This window comes from Poecilia formosa, unplaced genomic scaffold, assembly GCF_000485575.1.
Source record: "Poecilia formosa unplaced genomic scaffold, Poecilia_formosa-5.1.2 Scaffold81, whole genome shotgun sequence".
NCBI classification, from domain to species: domain Eukaryota; kingdom Metazoa; phylum Chordata; class Actinopteri; order Cyprinodontiformes; family Poeciliidae; genus Poecilia; species Poecilia formosa.
This window is the reverse complement of record NW_006800020.1, coordinates 831,479-855,028: the sequence shown is the minus strand read 5'-3', so window position 1 is coordinate 855,028 and position 23,550 is coordinate 831,479. Positions and strand designations below refer to the sequence as shown.

The 23,550-nt window shown below is 38.7% G+C and overlaps 1 protein-coding gene across 1 annotated transcript; it reads right to left on the bottom strand.

The window, feature by feature from the left end:
• Window positions 1-416: 416 nt before the first annotated feature.
• dapk2b (death-associated protein kinase 2b) lies at window positions 417-22,117 on the bottom strand. The gene is made up of 12 exons (XM_007556789.2): window positions 21,984-22,117; window positions 21,323-21,493; window positions 13,072-13,293; window positions 11,349-11,487; window positions 9,596-9,725; window positions 9,441-9,489; window positions 9,323-9,349; window positions 9,083-9,235; window positions 7,622-7,667; window positions 3,591-3,680; window positions 3,406-3,486; window positions 417-2,476 (listed from the first exon to the last, which is right to left on the bottom strand). The coding sequence occupies exons 2-12, from the start codon at window positions 21,397-21,399 to the stop codon at window positions 2,399-2,401; spliced, it is 1,092 nt and encodes a 363-aa protein (XP_007556851.1). The 5' UTR covers window positions 21,400-21,493; window positions 21,984-22,117; the 3' UTR covers window positions 417-2,398.
• Window positions 22,118-23,550: the final 1,433 nt, after the last annotated feature.

The following is a 23,550-nucleotide window of genomic DNA, read 5'->3' as shown; positions in this document are numbered from 1 at the left end:
GTACCAGAACCTGCTAACAAACCAACACTATATCCAAGGCAGTCATTACAGAAAGGCTTTGGCTGCTTTTCATTTGGCACTGCAGGCGGATTCTTAAATCTACCCAAGAAACCAAATTAATACTTAGTTGTTTTATTCAGTTGGTAATAAATATTTAAACTAAAGCATAAAAATGTAAAAAAAAAAAAGTGTCGCTTTTTATGGTGAAATTTGTGCTAAAATAATTTCAAGGTTAATGGTTTCTTAAGTGGTACCCATGGTTCTTTTGGATACTCAGCAGAATTTTATTTGGGACCTCATTAGTATATGATCCATTCCTAAATCATTCTGTGCTCTGCATTTAACACGCATCTCAAAGTTGTGAGTCAACAATGAATTAAATTGGACAATGTTTTTATTATTATTATTATTATTAATAATAATTACTTTGAAAAGCCTTGATTTATTTGCGTTGTAGACTAAAGCCTTTGTATACGTTGTCCCTGCCTCCTTGTCCACCATGTCACACGCAACAGGCTAAACAGATTCCATGTACTTTTCTGTACGGTGTATTGATTTCTTCACTGTCAGATCAAAGTGCCAGATTAAAAGTTTGTTTTGCTTTTTTTTCCTTTTGAGAGAACCACAGCAGTAAAATCCACTATAGAAACTCCTACAACAGAGAGTATGGAAAAAGCAAACAGGGGAAAAGATCAAGGCTAATTCTGAGCTCTGTGCAGAAATCCACAGGTGCTCTTGTGTAGAACTGCTTCAGTAAGTTTGTCGCAGTTAGTAAAGTGTCTGCTTTGAAGTATTACATGAAAAAAAAAATCATGTGACATATGAAAACAATGCCGTTTTTTATTTGCCTTTTCAGCCTGTTGTGATGAAGTTATATCTTCTTTCACTCAAGCCAGCTTGTTCAAATAAAACTCCTTCAACGCTTGGAGAAACTTCACCTCTCACAAATGCCAGAGATGAATTTATGATACTTGGAAAACTGGAAAAGGGAATCTTAGATTTATGCCAGACTTCACAGATTTATGTTCACCTCTTTTTTTTAATCTTTCTTTAGCTTCTTGCTCATGCAGGCACATGCACGCATGCATGGGCTGTTGTCGGTAGCATTTCCTGCTGTTTTTCACTAGGCAAACATACGACTCCATAATATGTCTGAGTAGACCAACAATGCAGCAAGATTCTGAATAATTTCACAGTAAAACGACATGAAAGACTAATGAAGCCAAAACTGGCCACAGACTCTCAAGCTGACCCACTTGTTGTTTTTCTCACTATTTGTACAAACTGGCCTACATTACGCCATCGCCAACTTGTATTTAGTTCAGGTCAATTTATCCGTTCAATCTCCTTCAACCCAGCTGAGCCCAAACACCCTCACTGATGTGACAATAAATAGTAGCTGGGAGAAAGTAAAAAAATAAATAAAGTTTAAAAAAAGCAGGAGATATCATAAATATGCAAATATTGCAGTGCTTTTGACCACACTTTTATGTAACGTCAAGAATGAAAGTATTCTTCAGTTTTATTACACAAAATATCAGTTCGTACAGGTATAGCATAAAATGTGTGTTTAAAACTACAAAAGCCCAGATGAAAGTTAAAGTAAACTTAAGACATTTGTTGGAGCTACAGAGCTTCTATTTACACCATAAATACATCACATTATGACCATAATTAAAACAGCAAAATTAGCTTCACATATTAAAGATTTATATGGCATCTTTATGTACACATAAGGAAAGAAAAGCGGGTTTTATATGATCATTTACAAGTATACAGTAAACAGGTGGTTCTGTATACAGGCTCATGAGAATTATTGCCGAGCTTGCAAAATGTACAGGACAACAGTAAACACTATTTGCGCAGACGGGGCTGCATCTCTAAGCAGAAGAGCATGTAAACATTTGGTTACAAATTACAAAGATCTGCGACCGATTTGTGATGCTCTGGGGGGAGCTAAAACTTTTAAATTCCAAATACTTCGGACAGCAGCACCAACATGTAACCAGTGAAAGAAAACAGCAAGAAAAAAAAAAACAAAAACATGTGACTCTATCAATAGACAACAGCTGAAGCACTTTTTGAGGCTGCAGTCATGAGAGGAACCCCTCTGCATTATTGTGCAAGTGTGAATATTCACTAAGAGTTCCTGTCAACAGTATAGCTGATGCTGCTGCATATATTCTTCTGCCAGAAAGCCGCTTCAGTTAAAAAGCGGCAGCAGTCCGTGTCACACGCAGCAGAATGTGTGCTCACTTTGTCAAAAACTAACCCAGACGTTGCCTTAAACAGCCGTAACTTGAACACATGCGGTTGCTGCACAACTGCTGTGTGCTTCAAAAAAAAAAGGTGCAGAGTCACTGTTTTACACCCGAAATAGGGTTTAACCAATACTCCTTCAGGAAGTACTGCTTCTCTTTCTGGTCTTGGGCCTCCTCTTGAGAATCTCCTCCTCTTGGTCACTTTCACAATCCCTCTGATTCAAATAAAAAGGAAAAAAAAAAGTTGCTTGCGTCATTGATATTGTGACAGCAGCAGAGTGTAGAAATAAAAAATATGATCTTTTTAAAGTAAAATCCAGAGCTACAACCTGAACTATTGTATTCTACACAATGTTTCTGCATTACTGCTGCACATATATGCACATTTGAACCACAAAAAATACGTGGAATGTCCTAAGGTTTTTCCAAAGAAACATCTATAGTACATCTATAGGCACGTATATACTCGGATATAGACTAGTAAAGATGCATGTAAAGGAAGGAATTTCACCATCTGCTCCTAAGCATAACAAAATCTATCAAAGTACGTCTAATGTATCTGAAAAATATATTTTTCAAAAGTAAACTTTTCACAATTAAACAAATGTACAAAAGCTGTTGGGTATTTTTTTTATCCACTCCAGTTTAGTACCATTTCTCCAAATACAAATTCTTGCTCAAATATTTGTTTGTTTATATCTAATTATGTACAAGCCACGTTTATTGGCAAGTGCCGATTTTTTGAGGTGGCAAGATAAATATGCTTGCTGCTTTAGTTTAAAACAAACATGTATTATCCAGAGTAGATTTTTTGGTTTTGTTTTGTTTAGTGTGAGATTCCACATCTTTATCACTACTGCAGACAAATTTGTCCTTGCCTAAATACAAAATCATAATTATGGATTGCTGATGTTAAATTAAAAGGGAAGGTGCTTCTAGACACATGTACGCAAGGTTAGGTAAACCACGCAACTCTGCTTCCGGTCTCTGTCAGAAGCAAAGCCCTTGCGGACGACTGGCTGTGAAATAGCAGCTCATATATGAGAGCAGCAGCAGTCTAAACTTGCATCAGCAAAGTCTGGAGGCAGTTGTCCTAAATTATTCCACCACTGCAACTGCTGAATCCTGGCAACGTTCTCCTCACCTGATCCTCTGCAGGCAGCTTCTGACCCTTCTTCATGATCCTCGTTAAGTGGTTGCACAAAGCCACGATTCGAAAGGACAACTGAAAACGTCATAGAAAAACAAAAAAGATGTGCAATCACAAAATTAACCAAGTGCAACATTTTCCACAGATGATCTGAGTTGAATCCACATCCTGCAATTTACCTTCCAGCGTCGTCTTGCATACTGCTTTTTAAAGTTCTCCAAGTTGACCACTGAGAGCCTCTTCACCATCGCCTGCCTGGAGTTAAGAGGCTAAGGACACACAACATGGGATGACATGATAAAGAAAATATGTGAATGTTAAATGTTTTATTCTCCTAGCATCACACTGCTCAGATTTTGACAACAAGCCTAAGACAGGTCAAGGTTCTTGCTAAAATTGCAGTTTAAAAAGTGAGTTAATAGTAACAAAAAAAAAAAAAAAACATTTTATTTCACAGTTAGAAAAAAGAAGACACAAAATGTGAGAAAAAAAAAAGATTTATTTGGAAAAGCAAATTAAAGTAGAATTAAAGAAATGTATTTATACACCAGAGGTCTTATAATGGATGATGGTTTTTTTGTCATCTTCATGAAAGAAATACAAAACGTAAACAGTTTTAACACTGAGTAAAAGTGCAAATTTAAATAAATCAAAAGCAAAAATAACATCTTTTAACAAATCTTTAAGAAACAATAGCTACCATCAAGTAAAATAAATAAATAAATATTTATTTAATAAAGAGAAAATTTAAATACTAACTTTCTGACATTGTTAAATTAAGAAAAGTGCTCGATTTTGTGCTCAGTGTGAAATACTTTCATTTTTAAAGAACCAACATAATTACAAAGTTTAAAAGTATTTCAGAAACAAACTGTAAATATAGTTTCATGATCTTCAAGTAGACAGTAATTTTTAAAAATGTCTGAGTTCAACCTGGAACCATTAGGAAATTAGATAAGTTTATTTTTGGACAGGCAGCTGAGCCTGTTAGTAGTTGGTGTGGTTTAGTGCCTGATGTGAGACAGACGAGCTTAGACAAGGAGTGATAACGAACTGAACCCATCAGTGAACAGAGAGAGAAAACCAAGCTACTTCTTCAACTGATAAACCAGTTTCCTAAACCTCACTTAACTTTGTATAAATACTCTATTTCTAACATTTTATGTTGTTACAAACATGAGATGAGCTGCAACTAGAATCACTGAATTAAACTTTCAATCGGAGTGGATTTGGAAAATAAGAAAACTTCTAAACCTGCAAGACCAAATGATACAGAGAGTTGAACCAAATTATAAGAAGTTGTAGCTATAAATATTTTTTTTAGAATAGAGGAAACAGGAACATTTAAAATAGATGAGGCAAGACAGCCAAGTTATAAAATCTAAGTTGCTGCACAGATGCAGATGCAAACCTAAACTCACATCCAGCTGTGATGCAACCAGCTCCTCATGACGCTCCAGAAACATTCCGGTTAAAATCATTTCTATAGAACTTAACAGGATTTAAATATTTAAATAAATAGTGTAGGCAGGCAGTCTCTGTGCTACTTCCTGTGTGTCCATTTATATTCAAAGAAACTGAATGAGCAAACCATTTTCTCCTTAAGTTTATCATGAAAGCAAAATAAAAAAGAGACTTTTTCCACAAACATTTCCTGTATAAAATGTTTCTAACACATATTAACTAATCTTTGTACCTTCCTCTAGAACCATGGTTCTTAAACTCCAATACAAGTATCAACACCTGCATTCATTTTTCCGTCAGAGGAGATTTTGTCATCGATCATTTACAGCAGATTAACGGAGATGAACTCTGGGGTCTCTGCTTCAAACAGAAACAATAAAAAAAAAAATACGACCAGGTGCTGTTGGCTTTGTTCCATTTATACCAAACCCAACTTAACCATGTTCTAGGTATCAACTAGAGAGGCTGTGAGGTTTACCAGTTGCTAAGACCGACGTTTCCAAGCAATGTAACATGTTCACTATGTGTGTGAAAGATTTAGAGTTTTTTTTACTCCTGCTCTTCTGACTGGATATGTTGGCGCTGGTGAGAAATCCCTTTTAGACTTGTACAGTAGTTTTGACATTAGGGACCTTCTTGGTTAATTATTCTAATCTCAGTTTGGATTATGGTTAAAAAAATTGAACATGTGATTGAGCGGCATCCTTCATCTAAACAGGCACTGCCAGAAGATAAGACAGTTCTTTCTTCTTTAATGTTTGGCGTTAAAGATGTTTTGGTCGTTTCATGCCAGACTTCTTGGGAACCATCTGGGACAGTTAGCTTAGCAATTATTCCTACGTGCCAGGGAGAAGTTTTTGCAATAATTTTAAGGTTGTTTTTTATATATATATATATATATATATAGTCCATTCATATTCTACCATTGGAAATGTGGTTATATGTTTAAAATCCATCAGCAGGAGCTTGCCTAAAGTTAAGTTTCACTAGACAACTGAAGATCAGAAATAAAAAGGTTTTGAAACTTTAGGCAAAACCTAAAGTTTTACAGCCTTAAGCTGTAAGGTGAGCTTAAGGCTTCGATAATTAATGAGCATATTGTAGAGACAAATAAGAGTATGCTTAATATAGATGGGATCTGGTCATCATGCATGCGATCAGCTCCAGAATCTGCTACACTCTAAGGAACTTCTTTCAATTAGTGAGTTTAAACAACATAAACATAAAAACATCTGAGAGGCGTTTTTTTATTATTTTTAATTGATGCTTTAGTCTGCTGAGTATGCCATGTTTTACTGCTGTTATCTTAGGTTAAAAACAACGTAAGATTTCCTGAGGTGGCACCTTATAAAATGTTTGAGGACAATTTGTCAAGAAAGAAAATTTGCAGGCATTCAGAAGCTCAGATCCAAAGAAAAAAAAAAAAACTTTAGCTTTTTAGTTCCCATAAGGATTTTTAAGAATAATAAAACTGACTCCGTTCCTACATTAGGCAGACTCTCATACGTGGTTTGGCCTCTGGACACAGTTCAGATCCGCAGGACTCCTGCGGCAGAGCCTGGTTTACTTCTACACTCATACCGCCGTTCTGGATGCTCCATTAACTCCCTCAGGAGTTGACGGAGCTCCCAGTTCAGCTCCAGCCCCATGACATCCAGTTGGCTCTGCCTGATGTTCTCCAGCGTCGCATTTATCGCCTTTATGTCCTCCTGCAACTGCCTCCATTTTACAAAATTCAAAGTGAGCCTGAGAGGGAAGTTTCCTCACAGCTTCGCTCTTCTGCCCCTTGTACTAGGCCTCCTTGTCGACGTAGATGGAGAACTGCTTCCACGCCGCATTGCAGCGTGCTGTGGGGACCCTGCACCTCCAACGGCCCCTTCTCCATGAAGCCGATGTGCCTCACCACACAAGCAAAGCACTCCACGTTAATGTACGTGTTGTTTTGAGGCAAGCTGCAGCATGACTGGATGCTGTACTCCTTCAGACGTTTGCTTTCCAGCTTTTCGGTTTTCTTCTCGGCTCCAGCCACATTGCCATCCTCCTCCGTTTGGCCGCAGGACTTAAGAAGGATTGAAGGAGGAAAGGGGGGGGGAGGACACTGAGTGAGAGGCAGTCACACAGATCCTTCTTGAAAACACACACTGTGGTGAAAATCCCAGTAGATGAGCCACAGCGGTGATTAGTGCATGAAGATGGTAAAAACACTGCAAACATTCTTGATGAGTGCGTAATGTTTCCTGCTTTCATGCTCTGATCCAAACAGGATGGTGGGACTTTACAACAAAACAAAACAAAAAAAAAAACAAAAAAAAAACACCTTTCGCATGCATTACAGCAACCATTGTGAGTGAACTTCCTCAACGTCGCGGGCTGTTGCATTTCCTCGCCATCAAAACCTGTGATATTTTGTTTCGGTTCAGTCACATTTAGACAAAGAGACTTTTCACACACCCTCGGGGTCTATATGATGCCGTGGTGGGTGTAAGTTGTGAAGGCTGAAATAAATACCCCAGGAGGGAGTGAAGTCCAGAAACATCCACAAGCCAGCGGGTGTAAACTCCGGGACTCTGACACTGCAGTCAGTCATCTTTGAACTTTTAATGATAAATCTACTTTTCCTACGAGTAGTGACTCTGTTACCCAGACACGGCATTTGACATTAGCAACCTCCCTTGCTTCATTTTCAATAAGACATGACTAGAACAACACCAAACACGCCACAGAGCAGTCTGAGTCCACCACATACCTTAATCCACGGGTGATTCAAGGCATCTTGGATAGTCATTCGTTTTCTGAAATTGACAGAAAAAGGGCAGCTGAGTAAACGAGTCTGACACACACACACACACACGGCGAGCTAGTCTGTCATGCATTACAATTAAACTCTCTGAGGAGTTCAGTCAGATGAAAAGGCTCGCAGGAATATCATGTTTCCTAAAGGGTTATTTAAATGAAAACAGATGTTAGAAATAAGAGGTCATGATGCCAATGAAGATAAGTATTATTTTGTCTATGATAGTTAGCTTATGTTTTAGCCATAGTTTGTTTTACTGATACTATACATAATATCATCATACACACAAAGTGCCTTACAGAACTGTGTGTACTACTTGAATTTCTTCATATTAATGTGACATTTTGAACTTATATATAAACATGTGCCATTGGAAATTAATGTGATCATTACAGGGTTACGCATGATTGGGAAGTGGAATATGAAGAATAGTTTTTTTGACAAATACAAATCTGAAAAGTGTGATGTGCCATCAAATTCATTCTCACAGCATGATGCTGCCACCTATTCTCAGTGGAGAGTGCGTATGTGGGATGGTTCGCAGTTTTCTGCCCAGGTCGATTTGCATCAGACGTAGGTGGACACTGTTAATTATGTGACTAGTGAAGGCAGTTTATTGCACTGGATTTTATTTAAGGGAATCAGAGTATAGAGAATTGAAGACAAGTGCTAACCTCACTTTTCAGTTTTTGTCTTGCATGCTTTTTTTTGTTTGTTTTTTGAAAACATGGATATTTTACATGATATGGAATGTGTGGTGCATTTGTCAAACAAATACAACACTCCTGGATAAAAAGTTGTTAGTTTTTAAAAACATGATACTTGGCCTAAAGTTCACTTTCCATATGACATAACTATAAACATACAATCAGAGCAAAAATAACAATGGATTCAAAGCATATTAATGGCTCAGAATGATACTGTCAAATTCCAGAGCGCTGTTTAGCTGATCATCTGTGGCAACACTTGAACATGTGTGTTTAAATATGCTTTTCATGCAGTCTGACTGATCTTGGGTTATTTTAGAAAATAAAAGAGGACACATTTCATTTATAGAAGCTCAAAGATGGTACAGAGGTAAATACCCTGAAATACATTCTGCTGTTCCTGCACTGAAACTTTGCTTCTTCAAAGTATTGACTCAAACAGGCTGAATATAAATGTGGGTTGCAGTTTTTGGATTTTTAATCGTTAAACACTTTTCACATGAAGCATTACTTTCCATGGCACAATCATGCACCACCTTGTGCCATGATAAAACACACTGAAGTTTGCAGTTGAATGTGAAATCGTTCAAATGCTATTAATGCTTTGGCAAAGCACGGTGTGCCACAAATCTGGACTGACTGATGTTTGACAACAGATCCCCTGTTACATGTTAGATTGTCCCTCAGCTGTTTTCCATTGTTTTACCTCGTGTCCTTTTCCAGTAGCTGCCTGATGAAGCTCTTGGCCAGCTCGCTGGTGTTACTGAAAAACTCTTCATCAAAGTCATAATCCACCGCCGAGACGTTTCCCAACGTTTCCTGCTTTGTTTCACCAAGGAAAGGCGAGATGCCGCTCAAACTGAAACAACAGCACAGAGATATTTACCCACACTGACCAGGACCTTCCCCACATAATCCCCTCCGACGCATTGAGATACCAACTCACAGTATGTAGGTAATGACTCCGATGCTCCTGTGAAAACAGCACAAGATTAATCCAAAGTTATGCACAGCGGCTCGCTGTGTGGAAGTCAGCAGGGTCGGACGTAATTAGAGGCTCTCACCACATGTCTGCCTCCAGTCCTAGCTGCTCATAGTTGACTATCTCCGGAGCTGAAAATAGACAGAGCAAACTTTACTTTGCGGACTACAAATGGTCAGGCGACAAGCAATTTGAGTGCGAAAATATTCCAGAAGGTAAAAAAAATAAATCTCTTACCCACAAATTCAGGTGTTCCAAAAATGTTTTTGAAATCTGCCCCAGGTTTTATTTTGTGTGCCAGTCCAAAGTCTATGACTTTAATGCGCGGTAGAAGGACGCTCCTGTCCAGCAGCATTATGTTTTCAGGCTGCAGGACAAGTACAGCAAAAGCAGACAATTTTTGAACAGATTTCTTTTGTTTGTTTGTTTGTTTTGTTTTGCTGCTAAGATTGGATAATGAGTGAACAGGTAGTCAACTCAGGTTACCTGGATAAAACTGCCTTTAAGTGTATGCATTAAAGAAAAGCAGGTATTTGTATTAGTGCAAATTACAAGACACATTTTCAAAGGTTCTTGTATCTACCAGCTCACTGCAGTTTTGCTACAGAGCTTCATTTTGTGATTTTATGCATATCATAAGAGGGACTCGTAATCATATGGAAATCTTTGAGATCGAAACATTCAAATCACAAACTGGAAGGCGGTCTGTGGGCCTCTCGAATTTGCTGCTTTTTCCACACAGGATGCCAGCAAGCGTCGGTTGAGTAACGTGATACAATTTTGGTCAGATTCTGCAAATATTTCTCAATTCAAAAGCTGTTTACTCTGTGTGGCCTGTGTAAAAAATGTTTGTATTTAGCTCTGACACATGGGGGAGAAAAGTGACTCAGAGAAGCTCCATTTCAACAAAATAAAAAGAGAAATATTTGAACGCCAGATATTTCAAACAAAACAACATCCAGTTTAATCATAATCCAATGAAGAATTAGAGAAAAATTTAGCTCAAGGAATCTTGGTTTTATTTATTTATTTATTTATTTTGGTGGAATTATCAAAGTTTAAAGATAAACTAATTTTGTCAATCCCGGCTGTATTTGGCAGAATGAGGGACAATGTGGAAGGTGAAAGGGCTTTTCCTGATTTCCTGAACAGAGCCTGCCAGCAGCTAGGCATCCTTTTCATCAAATACCCCTTAGCTACTGAAGCATATTGGCTAACAAGATGTATTTACAAAGAGCAAGCAGCGAATCACTGTGTTGCAAACTGAAAAGCCATTGTATGCAGCGATGCTTTTTCATAAGGGCGATACGGCTCAGAGCCTGTCAGCTGTTCCCCAAAGCAAGTTAACTGCTTCCTATTTGAATGAGCCCAAAACTATGCAAAGTCTAAGCACTGTAATGAAATATGACTTTATCCATTAAAGAGGATCAATATTGATTTGCAGCTTTTGAAAATATATAATGCTTAGAATGATGAACTGGTATGTGTGCATCAAATTTGGAAATGCAAAAAAAAATTGGGGGGAAAAAAAATACATAACTACAAATCATCCCCTTTCCATCTTCCAAACATAATACACTTTAACATTGTTTTATTGGAAAATGAAGGACCAGCTGGATTTGTCATGACTAATAGATTGAGGCATAGGTTCAACGTACATTAGTACTCTCTCACTTTAAATGCAGAAAATAAAAAGAGTGAAAAGGAGAGGAAAAAAAAGGACAACAATTTTAACAAGCCTGCGTGGGCGACCTGACTCTCTGAGAGAGAAGAGATAACCTTGTGGAGTTGCTATCTGTCAGTCTAAATGCTTCGCACCTCAAAACAGGAAGGATATGTATATCAGAGTGGTGAGGCATTGCCTCAGAAACATTAAAGACATGCTGGTTGAATTTCACACAAAGTTTTCAAAGCCCTAAACCCCATAAATCTTTTAGAGGGAAAGCATTTAATCATGGGTAAAATCTAACAGTGATGGAACATACCGTACCTTTAAATCGAAATGCGCAATCCCCTTCGAATGGAGGTACTGCACCCCGTCTAGTATCTGTTTAATAAACTGAGTGGCCTCCTCCTCACAGAGAGACTCTTTCTGAGCCAGGAAATCAAAGAGCTCCCCTCCGGAGACCCTGCGAACACACATGGACATGTACACATTTGCTTATTGTGGACTCAGATAATCAAGAGCAAGGGCCTCTGCACTCCTTTATCTAAAGTGTGCTCTCAGGAGCTGGATGCACAACTCCTGGATGCCTTAGATACAGAATATATGTTTGTTGCATCAACTTGGGAGACATTAACTCCACATATGAATCACTGTTTTCCCTCTATAAACCTAATGAAAAGGCTTATGGCGGTTTATGCATAAACAGAGAACCATGTTGCAGCTAACAACCCGTTCAGTCTATCAGTCACTCAACAATAATTGGATTGGGTTTTCTCTGGTCCTAATTAGACCCTACATTTTCCCAGGCCCTCGTTGGACGCAAAGGGGAGCCTGCTGGGGCAAAGGCATTATTTTCTTTGTCAGACCATTTGGTTCTATCTCACACACATGATCCTTTCCAGCCAAAGGCTTTAAACAAACAACAGTTTCAGCAAACAGTTCATGTGAGCAGAAACACCAAAGTTCAAGGCCAGCGAGTTGGGCTGAGTTATTCAACTCAGGAATACATTTTTTAAGAGATTCCTCTGACTCTAATAAACACTTGAATACTTCCACATTCTGTCCCATGACAACGTTCCCAGCATCGTTTTATTATGATTTTACATGACAGACCAACACAACACATTGCACAACTGTGAAATGTTAGGTCACCAATTTGCAAATAAGAATCTGCAAAGTGTGGCATTCAATTCAGCCCCCTTTACTCTGATACGTCTGAATGATTTTCAGTACAACGCATATCCTTCAGCAGCGACCTAATTAGAATATATAGTCCACCTGTTTGTCATTTAATCACAGTTTGATGGAGGGACAATCTTTCTCCAGGAAAACAATTGTCATTCAGTCCTGGAATCTCGACTTAATGGGAAAGTGATTGCTGAAAGATGGCTGTCAGCAATCGTGTTTAAAGTTTGCTGCTAGCCATGTGGAGAGCAAAGCAAACATGTGGAAGAAGTTACTCTGGTCAGATGAGACCAAAATTGAGTTTCTTGCCACACATGGCAACACGCTGTACACATCACAATGAAACATGGAGGTGACACCATCATGTTGTGGGGATACGTTTTATCAACTGGGACAGGAAAGCTAGTCGGGACAATCCTGGGAGAAAACCTGCAAATGCTTGACTGAGGTGGCAGTTCACCTTTGATCAGGACAACGACCCTAAAAATACAACCAGAGCTACAGTGGTTTGGATTAAATTCAAGCAGTATTAGAACGGTCAGGTCAACCTTTGGATCTAAACTTAGGATCTGAATTACACTGCTCTCCATCCAGTCATGGTATTTTGTGCAAAACCTTCACACGCAAAGCTTTGTACACCTTTATTTGCACAGCTCTGGGAGGCAAACACAAAATCCCCTTGCATATTAATTTCAGGTGCTGCTCAACACATAAAAAGCACACTAAAAAAACATAAGCTTTATCTGTGTAATGTCAAAATGTGAAAAAAAGCTGAGCATGTACATTTAAAGCTAATTTGTTTTAACCAAAAATACAGACGCGTATAAGTCACAGTGGCTGACTGAATCGTGCAGTGACTCACAGTTCGAGGATGAGCACCACTTCTGCGCGATTCTCATACACGTCATGCAGCTCGACAATGTTTGGGTGTTGGATCTCCTGCAGGATGTCCACCTCTCTCTCAATCTCCTCTCTCTTCACGCCCCGTCTGCTGACTCGACTCTGGCGCTTCTTGATGAACTTGGCAGCGTACTCAGTGCCTGTGCTCTTCTCTTTACAGCGCCTGACAACCGCAAACTGCCCGCTGTGGAGACAAAGGGGGGGGAAAAAAAAAGCAAGATTATTAATAATTAGCATGATAAATATGTCCAGTCGTTTGGTATATAAGTTTGGAGCAGGTGCCATTTTATGACTACAGGACATAGCTAAACAAATACTAAGCAGGAACCTGTGTGTCAAAAACGTCTGAAATATTCTGGTGTAGTTCATTACTTCCTGTTTCCTGATGAGCCAGAGAACAATCAACCAGGCTGATTGTGTGGACAGAGTCTCTCACCTCCTACTTCATTCAACTTCCTGCCAAAGCTCTTCCTTCTGTTACAGCATCTAGTCCACTGAAAGAATCCCACAAACTCTGAATTTTTCATAACAGAGGTGCAGCTTTCAGACCATCCACAATTGGCTCATTGTGTTTTGGATGTGTTTTGCTACAGCCGCTGAATTCTTGACCCTTGATGGATGAGCTGACTGCTCCTTTTGTCTCCACTAAACATCTTCCTTTTGCTGTCGTGTGCATCCGACTTTTCAGTCAGAAATGGCCCACCGACATAATGAACTACACGTATGAAAACATTTTCCAACACAACATCCAGTTAACAATATATAGGAAGCCTATGACTTTGGTTTGAGGGGATTCTCAGACTAAAGTAATCCTGCTGACGCTCCTGCTGCTTCAGTCATTTCCTTCTGCTGTGGACTGACCGCCTGACTCTATACGTCCAGACTGGGAAAACAAACCTCTGGGTTACTCACCCATTATTGTTAGGTCACGCAAAATATGAGTGGGCATGTTTATGAAAAAAATGCTTGTATCTTTTGCAAATGTTGCACACACCTAATAAGGTCATTTTTTTGTTACTGATGTTCTAAATTACATATCTGCAAAAAGCTGGAGTATCAAATTTACATACTTGTTTACACAATATTTAAGAATAAAACATTTTCTTTTGAGCAATCTTACAGCAGGCAAAATAATGACTATCAGTCACAATACTGTAATCACAGTTCATGAGTTTTCACAGTTTTTCTGTTTCCTCATGTGCTTCGTGTTATTTTATTTTTTTTAAATGAGGCTGATAATGACTTAGCCATCAGGTATTACTTAAACTGCTCCTCCACACTTGTAATTGTTCATTCTGAGTAACATGATTTTTTTACCTCATCAGACCAGCAGATTCTGCTGCCTGTGCTCTAGAAATACATTTGGAAACCCCCTTGTTGGCTGAACTTAAAGCCTCATATGTCACAGCTACACTGATGCCTATCATTTCCTATGATTTTGATATTAATAACGAACCTCCCGCGTAACAAGGGCTAGTTTTACATAACACTGTGGTTCTACTTGGAATCAAAAGAATACTGGCTCCAGATTTACTCCATTTTGGAATAATAAACCTTGTTGTTTTGAGAGATAAATTTAAGTCCTTAATCTGTGGAAAAACGTTCCACTTTCTAGTGGTTTGCTGGTATAACAAACCACAAGAAATGACTATTTCCTGTCTGAGCTGATGGAAGTCAAGTACTTGGTTTCCCATCACTTTTTAAATGTGTTTAGATCACGAGATGATGTGTTACTTGTTGTGTCCCTCTAACATGTCCTCTATCTGCTGCAGAGTGGGATGGGTTTGACAGGCAGGTAGGCTGAGAAGGTTTCTTACGCAGTAGCAGCTGTAGCTAAACTTTCTTGTGTACCTTTAATAAGTGCTTACACAGAGAACACTGGTGCATCTCAGAGGAAATGAATGCAAGGCAAACATTGCGGTATAAGGTTACAGCTGATTCTTTGAGTCCTCTTCAACCACAATGTTGTGTGAGAGTTGAACCAATTGGTCGCTTTATCGACACACCCAGTCCAGCTCTTACTCACTGCTGAAAAGTATCCTCTGTGAACCTCCCTCCTAGAAAATAACAAAATGCTAAACAGAATTACATAGGCACCTGACGGGAGAAGAATTGAAAGTTCACATTGTGCATGACAGAGTGAATGAAGCGTGACTGCAAACTAGACAGCTTACTAAATCCAAGATTTGAACAAGATCCACTCACGGTACTCTGGTGGCTCTTAGTGGCTAATTGCTACGTACAGCAATTAGTCACTCTGGCCATTACAATAAGAAGAATTTTCCAAAAGGATGACTTGTTCAAGCACATAGATTTTTCATTTCAGCAACACAGAAGTGCTCTGGAATGTGTTTCAAACATTTCCAGTGTAGAGAGAAACAGAGAGGGAGGAAAAACGATTATCCTGGGTTTCACTTAAGATTTAAGTCAAACCCAAGTTGTTCCGTCTGAAAAAGTGGAAGACCATCAGGATATGCTAAATGTTGTGTGACTAGTAACCTACCTAACCACAATTTGACATACAAGCTAATAAAAGTGTACTTTGTTGCATTTTTCAGTATTCCTTCAAAATTTTGAGGTGTTATATTGGAGTTTTTACAACGTTCCAATCAGCCAAGCTGGATTATGAAGTTGAAATAGGGGCGAAACATCAGTCTTTCCCACCTGGAATTTCAATTTTACACACCCCCTTATTCCATTTTTTTTCCATCTTTACCATGTGCATATTTACCATTGAGAACTGTTTGCACATTGCCTTTTGTTAATAACACAAAACTATGTTGTAAACCGATGAATGTTTACCTCAGTATACCAAACTGAAAACATCTAAGCCCTGTTGGGTTGCTGCTTTGTAATGTTCTGGGGAATCTTTAGAGATACTGATTTGGTATACCAAGGTTGAGAATGCCATTAGACAGGTAAAGACATTAATGGGTGTTCTACCTGTGACTCTGTTGAAGAGGAATTTATTTGAACTGTCATTTTGTGCTGCAGATTACTTTCAAGAAGCCTATCTATTAAAGCCCTAAAGCCATGGGTTCTTTTGAAGGTTTGTATTCCATGTGAACATGTTTCAGCAGAGAGCACAAGGGAAAGTGAGGCTTTAACTTGCAACAATGCTCCAGAAACTGTTGCATATACATGCCTCATTGGAAAAATAACCACAGAGTGGGTGGATGGGGGCTAAAGCAGTTTGGAAACTCAAATACTCCCTCTGTATGATCTGTTCACAGACCATCTCCACCCCTGAGCCCTCCCTGAAAGGCTGACCCTGTTATTGAAGACCATCATTATGTGTGAACTGAGGAGGAGGGAAGTAGACCTAAAGAATTTCTTTTGCAAAAAAATGAGCATCAAATGGCCTGTGGGGAGAAAGTGTCACATGGCGAGCAATCCTAGGAATCTCCTCTAAGTGTAAAAGCTTGAGATGATAGATGCCATTAAAATATGAGAAAGTGGCCGAACCAGGTGTCAGTGTACTGCCTTTGTTTAAAGTCTGGTTACAAAGTGTAGAGTAACAGCAGAGAGAGGAGCGATGGTGGCGGTGCTGTTTGTCTTCGTATTTCAGCCGGTCGGTGTGGCTGAAAGTGTCACGTCGCTCCAGAGTTTCCATTCCCAACAGCTGACGGGACCATTATCCGCACACCAGGTGGAGAGAATCCTCGGACAAGCGGCGCCAACGAGATATAGAAATGTGCTTCTCAACTGAGTAACTGCTGGTTCTGCGTGACAAAGACAGTCAGAATGATAGCTGATTCACCATCCTAAACCGATCATCTTCGTCATCTGCGCACCAAATGTTGAGGTGCTCATGGGGGGAAGCACATGGATGTCCTCTAATGCGCGTGAAAACACCAAATTAGACTAAACAAACAAGATTAAGCCAATTTTAGAGCTTATTTGCTCTAAAATTGGCATCTTTTGATGTTCTACACCCTGAAAATGTTCAGAACGTCTTCAGAATGATTAATCATCAGAGGAGCTTCTGCATATGAATTGACCTGTGTCAAACAGGAACTTTAGGAATTCCAGAAAGTTCACCATGGAGTGTTTTTTTTTTTTTTTTTTTACTCAAAAGCAGCAATGTCTGTATCCCAGAGCAAACTGCACACACTCTTTTCCTACTCCTCACATAAATACAAAAATACATGCCTGCTGTCTGGAGTAAAGATATATGGTGTGCAGTGTAGCTCTTTCACAGCTATATGCGAGCTCTTGTTTATTCATAACATCTGAGTCTGAAATGTGTGTTGCTGCATCACAAGCGTCATTTGTTACTTCTTCAAACTGACACTGTTTCTCTAGTTAGTTTATTTTACAGGACCTTGTCTTGTGTGACAGGACAGACATACAGTTTCCTGTAAACATTTGTCTATCAGTTGCTTAAAAAATACATAGTTTGCATTTTATTTTATTAGTGTAACAATTGCAATTTGTGGTTTTGCATAGACAACGGCAAATAAAATAGTTATTCTTATTGTGGTATTTATCCACCGTATCACCAAACAAGTTTAGTATGCAATATGATCATGAAAAGAAAAACTCAAACATCCATATTTGTCTGAGGATGGAGTAAAGGAGAGAAAACTCACTCCAGATACTGTTTTCTGGAAAAATTCAGGGGGTTTGAAAACATAACTTTTAGCCCCCTTGCCTGGTCCGCACTAAATGTCACAGAATATATAATCAAAATAATGGAGGTTTAATTCTAGGAAAAGACATAATATTGTTATGAAAGATTGTCACTGACCAATATTTTCTTCAACAATTCTTTTATCATAAGAACAGCAAAGATTAAGAAAAAATTACTTCTATTTATTGACTTTTAGAGGAAATAAAGGGACTGTTGTGAAGTGTTGCTAATGTGGTTTAATACATTTGACTTTTTCCCAACTAATCTATTAGAAGAAATTTGTTCAGATAATATAATCTCTTACTGAATACCTCCTCAAGCGATCTCTTCTAAAGCATATAACAAAACCACATTCACAGAATGGAGGGGCTCACAGAATTAGCAAATTAGTAGAAAATGATGGGAATCAGATGCTGCAGCCTTCACAGTCACCAGATCTTGACCAAGTTGCGTACTTTGGAGAAGAGGTGATGAATAACAAGCCCCACAGAGGGAGTAATGTTGTTTGGACGAATGTTTTATCCCTCAAGATGCATTCCAGAGACTTGCAAAATCGCAGCTAAGCTGTGCTGACGTTGTTCTGGCAGAAAGTGGTGACCCAACACACTATTAGGAGGTGATTTATGGATGGTCCCTACGGGTTAGCGTTTATGTCAGCTTGAATTAAAAGAGTTGGGTCTGTAACATAAAAGAATGGTATAGCCATGTGAAGAATACCGCTTGTAAAAACCAATGCCAAACCTGTCAGGATGTTGTCAAAGAGCAATGGCCAAATTCTTAGTGATGTTAGTCAGGATTTCATCATGAACAGAAAAGTTTAGACATCTTTTCTTCCTGTTTAGGCATGCAAAGAGAAAGGGTGCTCCCTTTTTTTTATGACAACAGTTTACCAAGTTTTAGTTGTCTCATCCACCCAAATTCCTGATATAACAGCACAACTAGTTTCAGACGTATAGTGACCAGTCATGGGTTTTTTTTTTGTTTTTTTTTTCCCAATATCAATGCACACCAAGTGAATCACTTACTATTTCAAAGCTCATACGGTAATCTGTGATAATGTTTTAAAGATTTAAAGAGGGTTTAATAAGATGCCAGAGAAAGTGTCAGGGTGATCAGGGTTTTATCCAGCTGTAAGAACACAGGTAAATACAACAGTGCCCCTCCCCTAAAAGTGGTGAGTTGGCTGGGAATAAAAAGGCTGCCACACTTTCACTCCCTTACAAGCAGACATATTCAGCTTTCCAAACAAACAGTCATTCCGTGTAAAATAAAAGATCACCACCCATCATTCTTACTAAGTTAATGCTATTTTAATGATAGAGACACACCAAAACAAAAACCTCCATAATCAGACAATCTTCAGCTGGAGTGGCTCAAACCAGTGATTGGGTGTTACTGGTTATTCAGATCAGTGATCACACTAAATTAAATGCAATCTCATAATATTGACCATTGAATATCGACGACACTGGCAATACTGAGGGACGAAGATTAAATTGTACATCTTAAATGTTCACACTTTCAGAATAGATAAAAATGAAACTGTGTGAATGTGATTTTGTTACGTAGATGACAAAACAGCGACAGTACCTCACATCTAACGACTTACACCTTCAGGCTTGGGTTTGTTCAGGGGAAAGAACACAACTGTCCTCAGTGGTAACGAAACACCATTGACGGTAGGACAGAATGATGAATTATCAACCCACTAACAACTTGCTCAACATCTCCATGGAGCAGACAACCTACTGATCTCCCCAAAGTTTACCTTTTGGTGATCTCATTCAACCTTTCCAACACCTGAGGAACAGTTACTCAAGTGGAAAGCTATGAATCACTAAATGTGCGCAGTTTCTGATTCATCTGTCTTGTTTGGAAAATTGTCACACCTGTGAGGTTTAAAACAGAGTTGGCGACTCGCTGTGTCTCTTTAAGTTTTCTTTTCTTTTGTTTTGTTTTCACTTTCTGTGGTTTTTCACCACAGGATTCCGGGTTCTCATGATTGTTCTTCAGAGCATGTCTCAAGATAAACTCAGAGCAGAATTTTTATGCTTCAACACAACCGATATTATCAGGATTTTCAAAACGCACGTCCTTTTTTTCAGCTGTTCTCAAAAGAAAACTTACTCTTGAAAAAGTGATCTATATTTATTCGATTATTTTTATTCAGTTACATGAATTTTAACAAAACTTGTAAGCTGAACTTTTTCCATATTCTGCAACATAGAGGCCACAAACTTTACTTCTTTGGGGATTGATGGGGGGTATTTTATTTTATAGACAACAAACAAAAGTAGATCATAGTAATTGTGAAGTGACAGGAAAATGAAACGCCAATGTCTCGCATGCACATGCATCTAGCTCCTCTTATCAATACTTGTTGAAACCACCTTTCTTCACCTCAGCAGAAGCAAAAGACATGGCTGGCACATTTCTACCAGTTTTGCACATTGGAGACTAAAATCCTTGTGCATTCTTCTTTGAAAAATAGATCAAGCTTAGTCATCTTGGAACATCTTTTTTTTTTTTAAGTATTGCTGCAGATTCTGAAATGGATTTAGGTCTGGGCTTTGACTTAATTATTTTCAATGGGCTATTGAAAACTGGAATTAATTATTTTTATTACTGTTGATTACATCTGCACATTACGCTTTTCATAATTTAATTAAAAAAAAAAAAAAAAGTTGTATCATTCACATTCAAATTCCAAAATTCCATTCTGCTCCACAAATATCCACCACTTTTTTGTTCGTCTAAAACTGGAAACAGACTGAGGCTTGTGTTTGCCGCATAAAAAAATTGAAGGGGTAGGAGTAATTTCTTGTTTTGCTGTAAATATTATCAGCTTTCAGTTATCTGTGGAAAATTCCAGAGATAAGTGATTGGGCAGTTATTCATAAATCATTGATTGCTTTCCGCACTTATTAATGACCTAAAGATGATCTTTAAACTATACATACCATGTTGGCATATAATGGGATGCTTTGTTTGACATTCTTCTTCCTTTGGTGTAAACATACAACTGGTGCAGCCGAGACAAAGATGTTTTGGAGGAAACGGCCATGAGAAAGCGTTAGGACACAGTGTGTTTACTTGGATCAACAGCGAAAAGGTTAGAGGTCGCCATCCGTTTACATCCACTCTATCTGCTGCTGCACATGCCTAAGCCGGTAAGTACAAAATAGATATGTGGCTTCCTCAGTGAGTCTATATTGTTCTCTGAGAACTTCCTTAAATTCATTTCCCCAGGAGATAGTTAGGTTTTCTTCAAAAATATTTGTAAATGTTGTACCCAGAAATCAGCTCTGATAATAGTAGTTATAACAATAATAATTGATTATCCCAAACACATCCTGTTTGTCTGACTGTGTCTGCATGTCAGCCTTTATCTCATGCAGTAAACTCCAACCCCTTTAGTCACGGTGACGCTCCCCAGCTCAAGCTTAAACAGGCCAGCTGTGTGCATACTTTCATACGCTGCACCACGCAGCCCGCAGAGACCTCAACCACACACAGAGTGACATTTAAAGAGCAGGGAGGAAATACCTTCCTCTTCACACAACTTTGAGGGATTCCTCACCTTCCCAGTTCTTCTCCAATATCATAGAAGTCCTCCACGTTCTCCTGCTTGAATACCGCCATGCCAGGTGTCCTCATTGATGTGGCGGTCTCCTGGACATGTGCTGCAGAAGCCTGTGGATCAGTCTCCCCTGGAGCAGTCTTCCTATTTATCAACTCCACAGGTTCAACCCTGTTGGTGAATAAAGGGTGTTCATGCTGGTCTCTGACTGAAGGCATAGCATTTTTTTCCACCACATGTTCCAGCTTGCTGTAGCTGCACCTACTTTCACCTTACAGCAGAAAACGCATCGATTTGACCGGCAAAGACAACGCAAAACAATAACAGCTACAAATGATCTATAACAGTGTTACCAGATGGACAAAATAGGAATGTTTAGTTCTTGTGATTATTAAAGGATTAGAGAGGAAAAGAGGATTTCTGCATAATTAGGGCAAGGCCTCTGCTGTGAAGCATTTTATCTGGCACAAACATAAACTGATTAAAATTACAAGGCCTTTCCGGGTGTTCTGATTGAAAATCTAGAGACAAACTGGAAACAAATGGTGTACCGTGGCTGTGAACAGATTGGTACAAGCAAATACGAACTGAAAAGCCACAAACTTCCTATCTAGTGAGTTTCACAAACTGCCATCAATCAAACTGAAGCTTGAAGTCGTACCTCGAGTCAGATGGAGAGAAGAGGATAAAACCTGCATCAGATCCCACGTCTCCTACAGCCGGTGCGGTCCTCTCACACAAACCTGGTCCTCTGGCTCCTCTGCTGCTCTCTGTCACCGACCCGCACGGCCCGTCAGGCTTTGTTTCTACACAAGTCCCTCCCCCCACAAACCCGTCTTTACTGATCTGTTATGAAAGTATAGCGTGCAGCAGAAAAGAGGCAGGCAATCAGCAACGATCACCGCATTTGTGCCGTTTGGTCTGACAGGGTTTTTGAGGAACTGAAAAAAAAAAAAAAAAGTTTGTATCTACACCCCGGATGCAACTAAAACCAGATGATTATGTCAGAACTTTTTATTGAATTGGTTTTACAAAAGCAAAGAGATACATAGACTTTTACAATTACCAGCTAAAACCTGACAGATTAAGACAGACTTACATATATAAAAAAAAGTTGAAGTGCCCTGTAATAGTCTGAGTTTTCTTAATGCGTTTGTGCAATACACTGCCAAAAAACATGAGAAAAAAAGAAAGAGGAAACACAGAAGCAGAGATAAGTTTTCAATGTAGCTTATTTAAACTTGCAACAGTTTGAAAGGGTTTTTCTACAGAGCAACAACTTATCTGATTACTATTTGTAAAAATGAATAAAAAAAATGTATCTAAATAATTGGGAAATGTTGATCTCATGAGAAACCAGCTCTCATAAACATGTTTGAGGACAGCAAAAAGAAAAATTCAAACATTTTTCAATGTTTTACATTTGATTTAAAACTGTAAACCAGGTCGGGTCCAGATACTGCAGCAGAGAACGGTGGCTGATCTCTGTAAACGGGTTCAAGTGAGTGAAAAGATTTAAACGACTGTAAATGATGCTTCCAAGAAACTTTCTCGTCTTCCTCACATTGGATACCATCTACCAAGATTTCACAGTTGATTAGCCAAACACACACACACACAAGTTCTAATTCCTAAACAAATGGTTGGGATATCAAGTTGTCCACAGCGATCAGCAATAAGGTCCTTCACATTCTGAAGCTACCTGAATGTGGATCAACATGCAAGAGTTTCCTCAGTTTTAAGGAAAAATGCTTCCCTTATTCATTGAGTCACAATTCAGTTTTTATAAAATCAGTACAAAGGCGGACTTTTTAAACTCTTTCAAATTATAAAATTTTTTCACCAGAGTATCTATAAAATTGAATGAAGACTTGAGAAACGTTGCACTGCCACTCGGTGGACAACAATAGCAAATACAACAGCATTTTTTCCCTGAGGTTAAGCTCAGAGTAAAGAAATGCAGAAAAAAAAATAAAAGGAAGTTTCTGCAAAGTAAGGATATTTCACTAAAAAATACAGACAAAGCTGTAAAAGTTTAAAACAATATCCAATTTTTTTTTATGTAAAAGAGGGATGCAAGCTTTTTGATGCAACTTTAAAAGAATTGCTTACGGTTTTTTAAAATAATTAGATGATACAAATATTGAACATCAATATTAATAGACTGATTAATGAGACAACACTGGCTCTCAGTCATAAACATTAATTCTACTTGCCATTTATGCAGC